General features: G+C 48.5%; 8 protein-coding genes across 8 annotated transcripts; 3 read left to right on the forward strand and 5 right to left on the reverse strand.

The window, feature by feature from the left end:
• Positions 1-376: 376 nt before the first annotated feature.
• On the reverse strand, positions 377-1,509 carry FVEG_11754 (hypothetical protein; the record flags this gene model as incomplete). The annotated part of the gene is made up of 2 exons (XM_018901074.1): positions 377-1,163; positions 1,218-1,509. The coding sequence occupies 2 exons, from the start codon at positions 1,507-1,509 to the stop codon at positions 439-441; spliced, it is 1,017 nt and encodes a 338-aa protein (XP_018759482.1). The 3' UTR covers positions 377-438.
• A 627-nt stretch (positions 1,510-2,136) lies between these two features.
• Positions 2,137-3,450, reverse strand: FVEG_11755 (hypothetical protein; the record flags this gene model as incomplete). Its single annotated transcript, XM_018901075.1, has 1 exon — positions 2,137-3,450. The coding sequence occupies one exon, from the start codon at positions 3,448-3,450 to the stop codon at positions 2,137-2,139; it is 1,314 nt and encodes a 437-aa protein (XP_018759483.1).
• A 453-nt stretch (positions 3,451-3,903) lies between these two features.
• On the forward strand, positions 3,904-5,933 carry FVEG_11756 (hypothetical protein; the record flags this gene model as incomplete). Its single annotated transcript, XM_018901076.1, has 4 exons — positions 3,904-4,211; positions 4,331-4,364; positions 4,415-5,181; positions 5,234-5,933. 4 exons carry the CDS (start codon positions 3,904-3,906, stop codon positions 5,931-5,933), a joined length of 1,809 nt encoding a protein of 602 aa, XP_018759484.1.
• Positions 5,934-6,391: 458 nt separating this feature from the next.
• Positions 6,392-7,389, reverse strand: FVEG_11757 (hypothetical protein; the record flags this gene model as incomplete). Its single annotated transcript, XM_018901077.1, has 3 exons — positions 6,392-6,704; positions 6,757-7,285; positions 7,341-7,389. The coding sequence occupies 3 exons, from the start codon at positions 7,387-7,389 to the stop codon at positions 6,392-6,394; spliced, it is 891 nt and encodes a 296-aa protein (XP_018759485.1).
• A 678-nt stretch (positions 7,390-8,067) lies between these two features.
• FVEG_11758 (acetoacetate decarboxylase) lies at positions 8,068-8,832 on the forward strand (the record flags this gene model as incomplete). Its single annotated transcript, XM_018901078.1, has 1 exon — positions 8,068-8,832. The coding sequence occupies one exon, from the start codon at positions 8,068-8,070 to the stop codon at positions 8,830-8,832; it is 765 nt and encodes a 254-aa protein (XP_018759486.1).
• A 460-nt stretch (positions 8,833-9,292) lies between these two features.
• FVEG_11759 (hypothetical protein) lies at positions 9,293-10,124 on the reverse strand (the record flags this gene model as incomplete). The annotated part of the gene is made up of 2 exons (XM_018901079.1): positions 9,293-9,491; positions 9,550-10,124. 2 exons carry the CDS (start codon positions 10,122-10,124, stop codon positions 9,293-9,295), a joined length of 774 nt encoding a protein of 257 aa, XP_018759487.1.
• Positions 10,125-10,620: 496 nt separating this feature from the next.
• Positions 10,621-12,475, forward strand: FVEG_11760 (hypothetical protein; the record flags this gene model as incomplete). The annotated part of the gene is made up of 3 exons (XM_018901080.1): positions 10,621-11,103; positions 11,149-11,718; positions 11,774-12,475. The coding sequence occupies 3 exons, from the start codon at positions 10,621-10,623 to the stop codon at positions 12,473-12,475; spliced, it is 1,755 nt and encodes a 584-aa protein (XP_018759488.1).
• Positions 12,476-12,726: 251 nt separating this feature from the next.
• FVEG_11761 (hypothetical protein) lies at positions 12,727-13,369 on the reverse strand (the record flags this gene model as incomplete). Its single annotated transcript, XM_018901081.1, has 2 exons — positions 12,727-13,164; positions 13,220-13,369. 2 exons carry the CDS (start codon positions 13,367-13,369, stop codon positions 12,727-12,729), a joined length of 588 nt encoding a protein of 195 aa, XP_018759489.1.
• Positions 13,370-13,772: the final 403 nt, after the last annotated feature.

Consider the following 13,772-nt stretch of genomic DNA (forward strand, 5'->3'; position numbering starts at 1 on the left):
CCGGGAAGGTGTTTCTATAATCGACCCCGAACCATTCTCTCCAGCGCTTCGTCGAGCTAGAAATATGCTTGAATCTCTGTCTGCGACAATCATGTCGGCAGCTAGAGCCTTCAAAGCCTTGCAGTGCGTGCTGGATTTTAATTTTCATGAGTCGCGTCCGGATTATGATCTCATATTCCCACTGGAGAGTTTTCCAGAGTCCAACATGAACTTTGAAATGCCGCTTGATCAGGTTGATTATCCCTCAAGTACAGAGACATTTGATTTCGCCAAGACGTTTGACGCAATTATTCCAAACTCGATGGCGGGATCTAACCCCGAGGTCAGCTCAGTATTAGCTGGGATATTTAGTGAGATAGAGGCTAGATAGTCTTTCCATAGAATGTATATTTCTGCTGTAGCTATCTCAACAGACTGCTTCGAAATTCAAGGCTTTGACTAACTACTATGAGCCATTGATTTTGCCGTATTAAACCTGTGCAATTGCACTTGTAAGAATTCCACCACTGCCTGAATCCCGATATTGGTGACCTCGCCCAGTGGAATCAGTGTAAAGGCATGGCAAGCACCCTCAACAACATGCAGCTCAGCTTCACTCCCAGCGTTGATCCACCTAGCAGCCATAAAAATACTATCATCGAGTAGCGGCTCAACATTCCCCACGAGAAAATGCACCGGCGGCAGGTCACCCAAGTCTGCATACAACGGTGATATGTCAGGTCTTTTTCTATCACCAAACGGGATATGACCAAACGCCGCCTCAGAAAACTTCATCATGATCTCGCGACTGATGACTATATTTCTGTTATGCGACAGCAAAGAAGGCGTGTATGTCAAGTCATATATCCCATAGCCAGCAATTATTGCAGCGATTTGTGACTTGACGTCGATCTCATACGTATCCCGTAATTCTAGCGCAACTGCCACGGCGAGCCAAGCGCCAGCTGACTCTCCACCGAGTACCCGCAAGGGAGCTCCAAGATCACTAATGCCTCGGGCAGAAAGAGCATAGAGAGCAGCGTTCACGCAGTCATCGCGACCCGCGGGGAATGGATGCTCCGGCGCGAGGCGGTACTCGACAGACGCCACGGTGAGGCCGGATGCTTCGGAGAGGCGCGTCAGGTACCCATCGTAAGAAGCATTGCTCCCAATGACAAAGCCACCTAAAGACGATCACTAAACTTGAACATTTAGGCTAGACTAGCGCGTTGTCATACCTGCATGGAAGTGGAGGAAAACACCTTTAGAGGGTCCGGGTGGTCCAATCACGCGGAGTTCAATCCTCTGCCCGTCACGTCCGGTGGCATAAGCCAAACGGGCTTGGTCATTGAGTTTTGGACGATCAAAACCGTGAGTTCCTTCTGCTCGTGCATTTCGATAGTCTTGAGGGTTGTCAAAGTCATACCATTGCTTGGCATTTGCTAATTGTTTCTCGAGGCGGTCGACAAGTTCCAGGCGGGTGGCACGGACTTGGTGAGACACGGGCTTCGGGCGTACGTTGACCGACATGTTGGAGCTGCGAAAAGCCAGGTTTCAAATGTCTAATATCAAGATGCGGTTCAGCCTTTAGAATATGTTTTGGGGGAGAGATATATTAGCGGAAGTCTTCTGGCCACAATGCATGGATCTGTTGATTCTTTGCCCCGCCATTCCCGTTCAGCCTCTGACGCATCTTGGAGATGCAATTGTGATTACAAAATTGCAACGGAACTGGTGATTCCGTGGGATAGCAGATTCCGCGGGCGACTCCGTGCCCGTGTTTCCATTCCCCTGGTCCGTCCGATAATTGGTGAACTCTCTGATTGGTTGCAGTTTTGTAACCGACCAAGCCTCCCGGGTAAGTTGTGAACATGACCTCAGCATAATGGTCCTGGGAATAAATACATACTGAACTAAAATATAAACAAATATAAAAATGCTAGAAGATCACTTCTATTTAGTACTTTCGATCTTGTGTATATAGCTTAAAATATGTTTTCTATACTATAGATACTTTCCCGTTGAACGATACAATGAATTCTGCCGGCCGGCTTGAGCTTTTAGTCCAGGCCTCCACTGCAAATACCACACCTTGTCGTAAAATAAACGCTGGCAGCTTAATCAACAAACGAATACCAGTCTTTTTTCCATCATGGCTTAGAGCTTTGTGAGAATCTGAGTTATCTGGGGTCGCGAAATAAACTGTGGCCAGGCCACATCCACGCCCAATTCCTGAGCAATCTTCAGAACCCAACTCGGCTCTTTCAGGAATTGTCTGCCGACCGAGATCAAGTCAACATAACCCGCATTACCCTCCTGAACCAAGTCTCTAGCCCCAAAAGCATCCGTGATCTCACCGACAGTACCTATAATCATCTTCTTACCTGCCTTCTCTAGTTCCTCCCTCACCCTCGCAGCCATGGCAGCTTGCTCTTTTCCGGCATCGAACACAGTGTGAGCGGCTTGTGGGTGATTGCCCGCGGAGCTGACGTCGAGGACATCAACACCCAGGTCAGGAAGAAGCTTAGCAAGGCGGACAGTGCTGGGGAGGTCCCAACTTCCTCGATTCTTGCCTAGGGTAGTATTCTCCATCCAGTCGGTTGCACTGATTCGGACGAACAGAGGCATGGATGCAGGGATAACACCTCGAACTGCTTGGATGATCTCAAGAACCAGCCGAATGCGTTTCTCGAAGCTGCCGCCGTACTTGTCCTTCCTCTGATTCGTGATAGGACTGACGAATTGATGAAGGAGGTAACCGTGGGCCACATGGATCTCCAGTACATCTACACCGGCCCAGACAGCTCTCTCCGCTGCTTTGGCAAAGCTTTTGACCAAGTCAGAGATTTCGTCAATGCTCATCTCTCTGGGCTCCCAGAACCCTCCTTTTGGATCTTGATTAGACTTTCCATCCCAGACAAAGTCCGGGCCTCCGGATGGCCCAACAACGTCATTAGGCCACCCGCCTTGAGATTCATCAGCTCTAGCACTTCCCTGTCCCATACGAGTAGCAACCCACGGCGCCAGAGTGCTAGCCTTCCTTCCAGCGTGGCCAAGCTGCAACCCTATAAGGCCGCCCTGAGAGTGCACAAAGTCCGTAAGGCTCTTGAGGGCATCTCTCTGCGCATCGTTCCAGATTCCGGGACAATTGACGCTGATACGGCCATTCGGTGTAACACCAGTTGCTTCCAGCATGACCAGCGCCGCGCCCCTGAAGGCATAGTGACCGATGGTAGTATGGTACAGAGGAGTTAGAACGCCCGTCTGCGGTCCAGTTGCGGCACATGAGTAGTGACACATGGGGGACACACAGATACGATTTCGCAGGGTGACGCCGCGGATCTTGAGGGGGCGAAAGATTGTAGGAGTGTTTGGGTCAAGTTGCTTTGCGGTGCCTGTGCTTGGGTCCTGAGCTGGCGCAAAGAAGGGGATGCCTGGCACACCAGCGTTGAGTTGCAAGTCGCGAACCATGATGCCTATTGTTTGAACGAAAATGTTTGGGGAGGTTTTGATAATTGAGCCGTAATCAACATGCGATGGATGACGGATTGGTAGAGGATTATCATCTAAATCAGCAAAAGCTGCATTATGTAGTCCTAGTTCTCGAGTTCTCTCACAAAATTGAATGTAAGGTATTGTGCATACGTCTAGCCTTGACGAAAAAGTGGTCTGACATGTGTTGGCTGATTCCACGGAAGCAGCACCTTATTATCTTTGGGGTTTTCGGAACTTGACAATTTCCGAACCATGGAAGGGCGACAAGCACCGAGACTAAGACTTATCAGCCAAGGCTTGTTCATTCGTCGATTGATGTTTATTAATTTAAGAACACCACGTTATTTCATAATATACGCGAAAACCGAATCATAATACCATCCCTTCCCTTCTCGTTTACCCTGCCCCAAACAGAGAGGCAAACTCAAGATGGCGACACATCAACCAATGAGCGCGCGAGACCGTGCCATCAAGCACTTCCAGAGTCTAGCTCCCGGGCCAGCCAAGCCAGGAGAAGCCACAGAAGTATACAAGGATGTTGATGATCTGGCCTATGCACTATCTCGAGTGCCCACGTTTACCCCCCGACCAGTGCGTATTATTGCAATTGGTGCGGGGTTTGCAGGTCTTTCGATAGCCAGGGCTGTTAGCGTTGGAAAGCTTCAAAATGCTAGCCTAACGGTCTATGAGAAGAACAGTGACGTTGGAGGAACATGGTATGAGAATCGCTACCCAGGGTCAGTACTATGTTGAGTTTGTCACGGCTTTTCATCGAATTTCCGCCCATCTATCCACTTCATCATGTACCTAGCTTTAGCTTCGACTTGATCTGACCTTCAAGCTAACGGTCCGCTAGATGTGCCTGTGATATACCAGCACCCAATTATCAAGTGAGTGAACCACAAGCTGGCTAAGTGTCGAACTCTGACGAGTCTACCAGTTCTCCTGGGCACCAAACCCATTCTGGAAATCGTATTACGCCAAGCAAGAGGACATCCATTCCTACATCAGAGCAGTAGCTGAACAGCATGATCTACGGCGCTACGTGAAAACATCTCACAAGATCACCAACGCTTCTTGGATCCGAGAGCGTGAGGTATGGCAAGTCACTGTCACCAAAACCGACGGCCGGGATTTTGTCGTTTCAAGCCCAGGTATTACAGACGGTGAGACATCTACCACCTTTGTGGAAGAATGTGATATCCTCATCAACTGCACCGGTTTCTTCAACCACTGGAAATGGCCCAACGTGAAAGACAGAGAACAGTTTGAAGGGCGAATGCTCCATTCAGCAGCCTGGCCAAAGGACGCTGATAAAGACATCAAGGGGAAAACAGTGGCATTGATCGGTAATGGAAGCAGTGGCGTACAGATCCTACCCGCTATTCTCAACGATGTAGACAAGATATATGTCCACATTCGAAGTCCGACATGGATCACTACCAATTTCGCTTCCAAGTTTGCAGGTCCCGGGGGGGCGAATTACGACTATTCTGAAGAACAAAAGGCTGCGTGGGCGAAAGATCCAGATGCATATCTACAGTACAGGCGCCTGATTGAGCACGAGCTTAACAGTCGGTTCAAGCTGTATGTAGATCACTCTCCGGAGCAAAAGGATGCGCGCGAGTATGGAATTCAAGAGATGGCCAACAAGCTTGGGGAGAGGCGGGACTTGCTGCAGGCGCTGCTCCCGAACTTTGCTGTTGGGTAAGTCAAGACAAGAGACGACATGGAATGTGTTATTGACTTCCATGTACAGATGTCGTCGTCCAACACCTGGCAATGGGTATCTTGAGGCTCTCACGTCTTCGAAAGTAGAGGTAATCTGGGGCACAGTCGAGACGTTCACCAAAAAGGGCATCCGCACCTCGTCAGGCCACGAAACAACCGACGTCGACACAATCATCTGCGCCACCGGCTTTGACCTATCCTGCGCCCCTCGCTTCCCCATCAACGGCCTCAACGGAACCAATCTCCAAGACCTATGGAACGAAAACCCCCGGTCCTACCTCTCAGTAACAGCACAAGACATGCCCAACTACTTCGGCTTTCTCGGTCCATTCTCTCCCCTCGGTCATGGAAGTCTCGTAACTTCGATCGAAATGGTGACCAAGTATATCACCGACTTTGTGACCAAGCTTCAGACTCAAAACTACAGCTACTGCGTTCCCAAGACTCACATTCCCGCTGCTTACCAGAAACAAGCGCTCGCATGGCTTAACAGGACGGTTTGGGCGAGTGACTGCAGCAGCACGTATAAGAACGGGACAATGGGCGGACAGCTTAACAGTTTGCATCCCGGTAGTCGGGTCCATTACTTTGAGCTTTTGCGTACGCCGAGGTGGGAGGACTTTGAGTGGAAGAGCCTTTGTGAGAGTGAGGACTTGACTTTTGCTTGGCTTGCGAATGGGTTTACTTATAGGGAGAGCAATCCCACTGCGTATCCGGATACAACGTAAGTATTGGCCGCTGTTCTTACCTTTCTCTGAGTGGTGCGAACTAACAGTTGGATTTAGCTGGTTTATCAACTTTGACGAGCATTCGAAGCAGATCGAAAGGCGTAACATAGAGGAATATGGTAAAAGTGTTGTAAACGGGACCACAAACTTATAGACAGATTACTTAGACTGCGTATTCCATGAAAACAATTGCCAACACTGCCACTTGATTGGGTATTCCTATTAGCTCTCTATGGTTGGTGAAGACTGTTCGAAATGTAGTGTAGCGTTGCAGGCTGATCATCATGCAGCGTAAAGTATGATACTAGCAATACCTGTAACAATTACACCAAAGTCGATTACTCGACACATTCTAGCTTGAAGTCTCATTACTCATTCTATTAGTGCGTTCGTTACGGTAAAAGTGGCAATAAAGCTGATCCAGGACACAGTTGAGAGACAATATTACTTCAGAATAGTTATAGCTTAGAGGGCCTAGACACATTCATCTCATCTCCAAGCAACATCCTTGCAAGCTTGGCTGTGGCATCAGTTGTCCTTGCTCTTGCGCGAGTTGATCGGCCCTGGGGACCAGCATCTCCCAGTATGTGCACCTCCCTCCAACTCCCAATATCACCAACCTCCAAAACAGTCCCTCCAACGTACTTGGCCTCAGTAAGAAGTGCCATCATCGCCTTCACCACTTCCTCAGGAGGCAACAAGAAGTCTTGAGATGGATCAACGTGATTTTGCGATCCTGAGTTATTACGAAGTAGTGGCGTGTCAACTAGCCTAGATATCCTACGTAAGTTTGATGAATCAGTAGTTAGAAATGTGCACTTACCCCGGCGCAATGCCAACAACTCTGATGCCGCAAATCTCGTCCAGCGCTGCCATGCAACGGACGAATTGGCTGATAGCAGCTTTGGATACAGCATAAAGTGGAAGAACAACTGAGGGCTTTTGGGCGGTGATGCTAGAGAGATGGAGGATGATGCCTGGCTTCTTAGCCTCTCGCATCTTCCGAATCGCGATGCGTGTCATTCGAATGGGGTGCAGTACATTGATGTCGAGAATCCCGTAGCTGAGAGTTTCGTCCTTATCGTCCCAGAACCCAGGAAAGGACCCTTCGTACACGCCGGCGCCTGGCACTACGATATCAGGCACTCCGCCCATCTTCTTGCCAAAGACCTCGAACACCTCGACTAATTGATCCAGTGACGTTACATCCGTCTTGTGAAATACCACTCGGGGGCTGGCTTGGTTTCCAAGAGACTTGAGCCATGCTGCGGCAGTGGGAGTCAGTGCGATGTCAGCGATAAGGACTGCGCATCCCTTGTCTCTAAGAGCCTTTGCAAGTTCCAGATTGATCCCTTTGTTTCAAAAGTTAGATGAAAGAACAGCAAAATGTAATGATAGTCGTCTTACCCGAACCTCCTCCTGTAACTAAAGCTGTTTTATTGGCAAGGTCACTCATGGTGACGGCATGCGTTGAGGTGCAAGGGATCAAGTGGTGATGCTATTGGTACTGTATGTAGAGCTCCAAGATCAGTAGTGAACTGAGATTTCGAGTTGATAGGCCAAACTCACCAAATCTGTTTCTTGGCTGGAGGTCGGGGACTAAAGTTTGTTGTTGAGGCGAGGCTATTCCCTGTAAGCTCTAAAAGCGGGGAGGGCGCAGTGTTAACAGGCCTCCTTTACTTCCGAGTTCCGCGGGGCATGTACACGGAAACATTAAACACAACACCCCTGAGGAACTAGTAAGCTGATTCCATGGAAACAATATGACGGAGACAGCGTCTGAACACTAGTAGATAGTTTGACTTCACATCTCTATGTGGCTAGTCGATTGCTGCCTATGGGGTGAAGCTTGAGACTACCAAGACTCGTCAACTTTAGTTGCATCACAATATCGCCAGGGTCTGGAAACGCGGGGTGATAGGGCGATCAGCCACTATTCCGATCTTCCGAATCTCGCGGCGACCACGGGTTTACCCTGACCAGAATCCAGACATGCAAGTAGATACAAGCAAACTATCTTTACTATGTCGCACGTATATAATCTACTCTTCCGTGGCATCACAGCTTTGTCTGATAAGCTCGAATATTATTTTAACCTGATTAGATACCCAAAACTCTACCACACTTATCGACTATGCCTTTCGGTACTTTCAAGACAAAGGAAGCTAGAGGCCCCATCCCTCTCTGCTCTCCGCCCTATCCTGTTGGCCTGGATGAATTCACCGACGTCACAGTTCTTTCCGTCAAATATCATACTACATACGATGCCGTCAAGGACATGATCCCCGAGGAACTAGAGCTAGAAGATGAACCCATTGTCACCCTCACCCTTTTCAACTATGGCATGGGTCCTATTGGTCCGTACAACGAGTTTGTCTGTGGAGTCGAAGTCAAGTTCCAGGGCAACAAGATGCCCTTTTCCATCGAACTTGTCCTCAACAACGAAGGTGCCATTTATGCCGGACGAGAGCGTTGGGGTATTCCCAAATTGATGGGTGTCGTCGAGTTTGATCCCTCCGCCACGAATTCAGCTCCTAACGGAATCATCACGGGCCATGTTGAGCGTCCCGCGGGGTGCAAGCTGGTCCAGTTCGGGTTCAAGCCGCTCAAGAAAGTTCAAGACTGGGGTGTTCTTGACGGCATGAAGCGCCAGAGTCTTCACCTCCGCTCCATTCCTGCGGCGAATAGTCATGATCCCCCAATTCTCAGAGAGTTCATCCCTACCTGTATGGAGATAACTCATGCTGAGGTTTGGACTGGCGAAGGATCTGTTGGTCTCTTTAATGTTTCCGAGTTCGACCCGGTTCATCGACTCAAGGTCGTGAAATACGTTGGCGCAACTCTGTGCAGAGGTGCTAGAACTGTTCTGCACCCAACTTCAAAGACCTTTGCTATCTGAGGACTGATGAAATGGCATTTAAGTGCCGCATCTAGTTAATAAGTATCTACATAAATACTATATTGCACTTCAATACTCTATTTCGAGATATTTAGATGTGCGTTTTGACTTTGTGACTGTATATATACTGGTTTGCACATGTTGCAATGTTGAGAGTATAAGTTCCAAAGACTTGCTATTGAGAATAGTATTATGATTAACCACGGTGATTATTTGCTGTCCTTCTTATAAAGAAGTTTAAACCACAGTGACAGTACTAAGATATAAGCAAAGATGCCAAGTTACATTTAGCTTTCTTACGTTATAAGTGCAGCAGTAATCAAGGATCAAGCAAGAAGTCGGTCACAACAGTATAGAGTGTAACATCATATTGTGATGTATATAGAAGTAGGGCATTCCAACAGTGGTAGGTTGGCATTGCCACCAAAGACTTGTCATCAGATTCCAACTATGTCTTACACTAAACTGAAGAACCCCCATCAATTCGAATGATCTGGCCAGTTATAAAAGCCGAACTGTCACTCAGAAGAAAACAAATCAACGCCGCAACCTCCTCGGCTCGTCCCTGTCTCGAAATCGGCTGCTTTGTAACCTTTTCTTTTAGAAACGCCTTGAACTCCTGGGGAACACTCTGAGTCATTGCAGTATCTATCGTGCCACTCAATCATAAGTTAGCAGAGCTTTATGCTTTTCAGAGTAGGATTTACTGCAACTTACGGTGCGACTGCATTCACTCTAATACCATTCTTGCCCTCTTCTCTGGCCCCCGTCTTTGTGAGACCGACCACTGCGTGCTTCGAGGCCCCGTATTCTGCTGCACAGGGAACTGCTATTACACCAGCCAGGCTTGCCACGTTGACGATGCTGCCGCCGTTGGTCATGGCGTTGAGTTCAGCTCGCATGGAGTAGAAGACACCAGTGGCGTTGATGCCCATACACAAAGCCCAGCTATCATCAGTCAGGTCGCGGATTCTGCCCTTGCCCATTTGGACAGCGCTTATCCCTGCAGAATTAACTGCGCCATCGAGTCTGCCAAATACCTTCACAGTGTCTTCAATCCAGGACGTGATCCGGGCGCTAGATGTGACATCGACCTCTGCTGTCACGATATCTTGTTTATGTCGGTTTGGGTGCATGGCAAGAAGGGCTTGGGTGGCTTGCTCAAGAGTAGTGTGTGATCTATCAGACAAGGATAACTTGGCTCCAGCTGCAAACAGTAGCTGAGCAGTTGCAAGACCAATTCCCGATGCTGCACCCGTGATGGCGATGACTTTACCTTGGAAGTCTTGCATTGTCGTTAAGCTTGGTTATCGTAGTGTCGTGATGTTATCAAAGGACGTATGAGCTGTGAACTTGCGATCTTGAATCAGCTGGTTAATGCGAGGGAGATGGGAGTCCAGTAGCACAGTTTGCGCCAGCTATCTGCTGTTTTAATTGACTAACCGTTACTAAAGAATAGCTTGCATGTTGGAGGAGTTAGCCGAAGTTTTGTTTCGGAATAGTGAGGAGAGCGCACTAACCCCCCGCGGAATCCCAGGCTCGGAGGACAATGTTTAGTGCCCCCATTGTTGGGAATGACCAAAGTGGACCTATGATGGCAGTTCCGCGGAAACAAGCCATAAAACGAACGACGGTCATTTCACAGGTAACAATGACATAACTAGGCGTAGACTTATGACCAAGATATATTACAAAGTTATCGAGATGCAAAATCCCACCTCCCAGATCAATTATCAATCCATCACATACTAACAGAGTATAACCATATTCACTCTACCAACCGGCAATATGTCCTTCATTCTGTATCTCAGTTCCATGTCCTGGATTGAACTATCAGCCGGTGGCCTTTCTATCGTTCTGTTGCTCTTTTGCCTATATAATCTCGCTCTTCCCAAGCCGATTCCCGGAATACCATACAACAAGAATGCCACAAAACGACTCCTTGGAGACCTTCCGGACTTGATCGAGTATCAGAAGAAAAATGGGCAGCAACGCAAATGGTTCCGGCTGCAAAACCAGAAGCTCAACTCGGCAATCTCCCAAGTCTTCGTCCGCCCCTTCGGAAAGCCGAGAATCGTTCTGACAGACTTTCGAGAAATGCACGATATCCTTGGGAAACGATTCAAGGAATTTGACCGCAGTGATAGAGCTCGGGAGGCATTTGCCGGGATCATCCCCCATCAGATGCTTTCGATGCAAACAGTGGATCCCAGGTTCAAGAAGCACAGAGAGTTGATGAAGGATCTCATGACACCAAAGTTTCTGCACCAGGTAAGGTAGCTCGATGCCATTGGAAAGCAATCTAACCGGCCTCAGAACTCAGCTCCCGAGATAAACCGTAAAGTCAACACTTTGGTCAAACTCTGGCATGAGAAGTGCGTGCATGCCAACGAGCTTCCGTTTGATGGAAAGAGAGATATTCAGAGAGCTACCCTCGATGTCATTACAGCTACTTCCTTTGGTCTCGACGACGAGAACAGCGCTACGAAACGGCAGCTGGATGACATGTTGGCGCGATCTAATGCAGGTGTCAAATTCACGCAGCCCGGCAAGAAGGTTGTGGATTTTCCAATCCATCCCTTGACAAAAGAGTTAGATGCAACTTTGACTATTGTTGAGAGCTCCGCTGTTGGTTTCTCGTCGCCGATGCCCCGATGGCACTATTGGATCCTGAGTCAATTCCCGTACCTGAAGAATGCCGCTAGAATCAGGGAGGAGTGGACGCGACGGGAGATTGACAAGGCGGTCGCGGCAATTCCCAAAGATGGCTCAGAGAATACGTTGGCAATGCGTTCGGCACTCGAGTTCATGGTACTTCGCGAAGCTGCCGCTGCTCAAAAGGCTGGCAGACCGCCGAGGTTCCATCGTCGGCGAATCTATGACGAAGTATGCCTCCCCGGTCTTGTTCTTCTGCCGAGTTATAACTAACAATTCTGAATAGCTGTTTGGATTTATTATTGCTGGGCACGATACAACAGCTGCTACTCTCGAGTGGGGTGTCAGGTACATTGCGGATGCTCCGCATGCACAAGCAAAGCTCCGATCAGCTCTTCAGAATGCCTTCTCGACCGCTCTTGCAGAGCACCGCCAGCCAACGATAGACGAAATAACCAGCACGTCTATTCCGTATCTCGATGCTGTCATCGAGGAGACACTGCGCCACAGCGTGGTGCTCCCAATCGTCAGTCGAGTAGCAATGAAAGACACCACGATTCTCGGACACGCCATTCCAAAGGGCACCTTTGTCTTCTTTATCCTAAACGGACCCAGCCTGATGAAGCCGGCAATCGAGGTGCCCGAGACCGCTCGGAGTGAGGCCTCGCAGGGCACCAAGAATCGATACGGAGAGTGGCGAGCAGACGATATCGAGAAATTCTTACCCGAGCGATGGATAGATGTTGACGACAAGGGTGTTGAGACTTTCAACGCCTTGAAGGGGCCGTTCATGACGTTTGGTAGTGGACCGCGGGGCTGCTATGGAAGGAGACTTGCTTACCTGCAGCTTCGGATCTTCTGGGTATTGCTTATATGGAACTTTGAGTTTCTCCCCATTGATCCGGAACTCAGGACTCAAGATGTTGTAGAGCATGTTGGAGTAGAGCCGTGCCAGAGTTATGTACGACTGAGAAAGGTAGCATTGTAATATACAGAATGTCAGATACAATAGTCTTGGGCACAGAAACCTGATATTCCTTATGCATTGCTTGCCTGTTAATAGCTTGTTCTTGAATCTTGATGGGTTTCCTTGGGCATTTGCAACAGCTGAGCGGACGCCAGTACCTAAATCCTATAGCCTAATTGCATTACCTTTTGACAGAGCAGACTGCGACAGGACCAAGATTAAGGACGCAAATCCGAGGACAATTGTAAAGGTCACCGCCATCTAAACTGGTGTTAGTAAAACCTTGTGACATGGAGAACATCACTTTCCTTAGAGTTGCCATCCCACCAGCCATCCTCTCTAGGCTTCGAAGGACCGAACTCAGTGCCAGCCCATATTAGAATTGTCAAGCCGATCACCATGCAGAATATGGCCAAGACCAGAAACGCAAGGCTGAATTCCCAGGCGTATACCTGCAACCAGCTAGGTCGAGCCTTGATATCGGATTCCCGCCTTCGGCCAAGGCTATTTCGGATCAAAGTGAGGCCGTCGGGATGAGCAGATAGGCGGTGCAGTCTCATGCTCTGAACACCTGCAATGACAACAGAGAAGAGGGCAAACACGAGACCGCTGAACCACATGGTTCGCACTGACCAGGGCTTGTTGCGGCCGTTGGGGAGGACATCTGGCCAGGAACCTGTTGTGCTAAGACAACTCGCGAGAAGAGCGCCCTGTGTAGGATGAATGTCAGTGGGTATTAGACGAAAGGATGTAGAAGTCGCTTACAAGTGTACCAACGAAGTTCAATTCCTGCAGCTTATGGTCACGCCAGTTCTTTGTCATTTCGTCTTGCTCAGTCTGGCTATCTTCATTCAACATCTGAATGATAGTGTCGGCCGAAGTCGAGGTCTCTCCCAAGAAGCTGAAGTGAGGCATGATGGCTGTTGTTCTAGCTCATGTCAGTCTTATTGTACTAGAGCCTCCTTGTTGGCAACGAATGAATTTACCTAAAGTTTGAGTATCTTTGACCTGCTCAGAGATGACAAAAAATTATTAGTTATACAATGATGTAACGAAGAGAAGGGGGAAAAACGCGGGGAAGCGAAAAGATCCGGCTTTCCTACAAGGCTAGCTAGGGTAGGTAAACATGGCGTCATTAGTCTGTAATGGATTTTATTAAAGTGATAAAACTTCTAATAATTGCTAGCTATCTGAATATCAACAAAAGATTTAATTGATAAGCGATCTTGATCATGGTCTTCTTATTTTGGATTCCTCAGAGGGGGAAGGATTAAAAGTGTCGTTATTCCTCAACCTCTGATGCTGACGATTGTTATCT

This window comes from Fusarium verticillioides, chromosome 7, assembly GCF_000149555.1.
Source record: "Fusarium verticillioides 7600 chromosome 7, whole genome shotgun sequence".
Classification (NCBI taxonomy): Eukaryota; Fungi; Ascomycota; class Sordariomycetes; order Hypocreales; family Nectriaceae; genus Fusarium; species Fusarium verticillioides.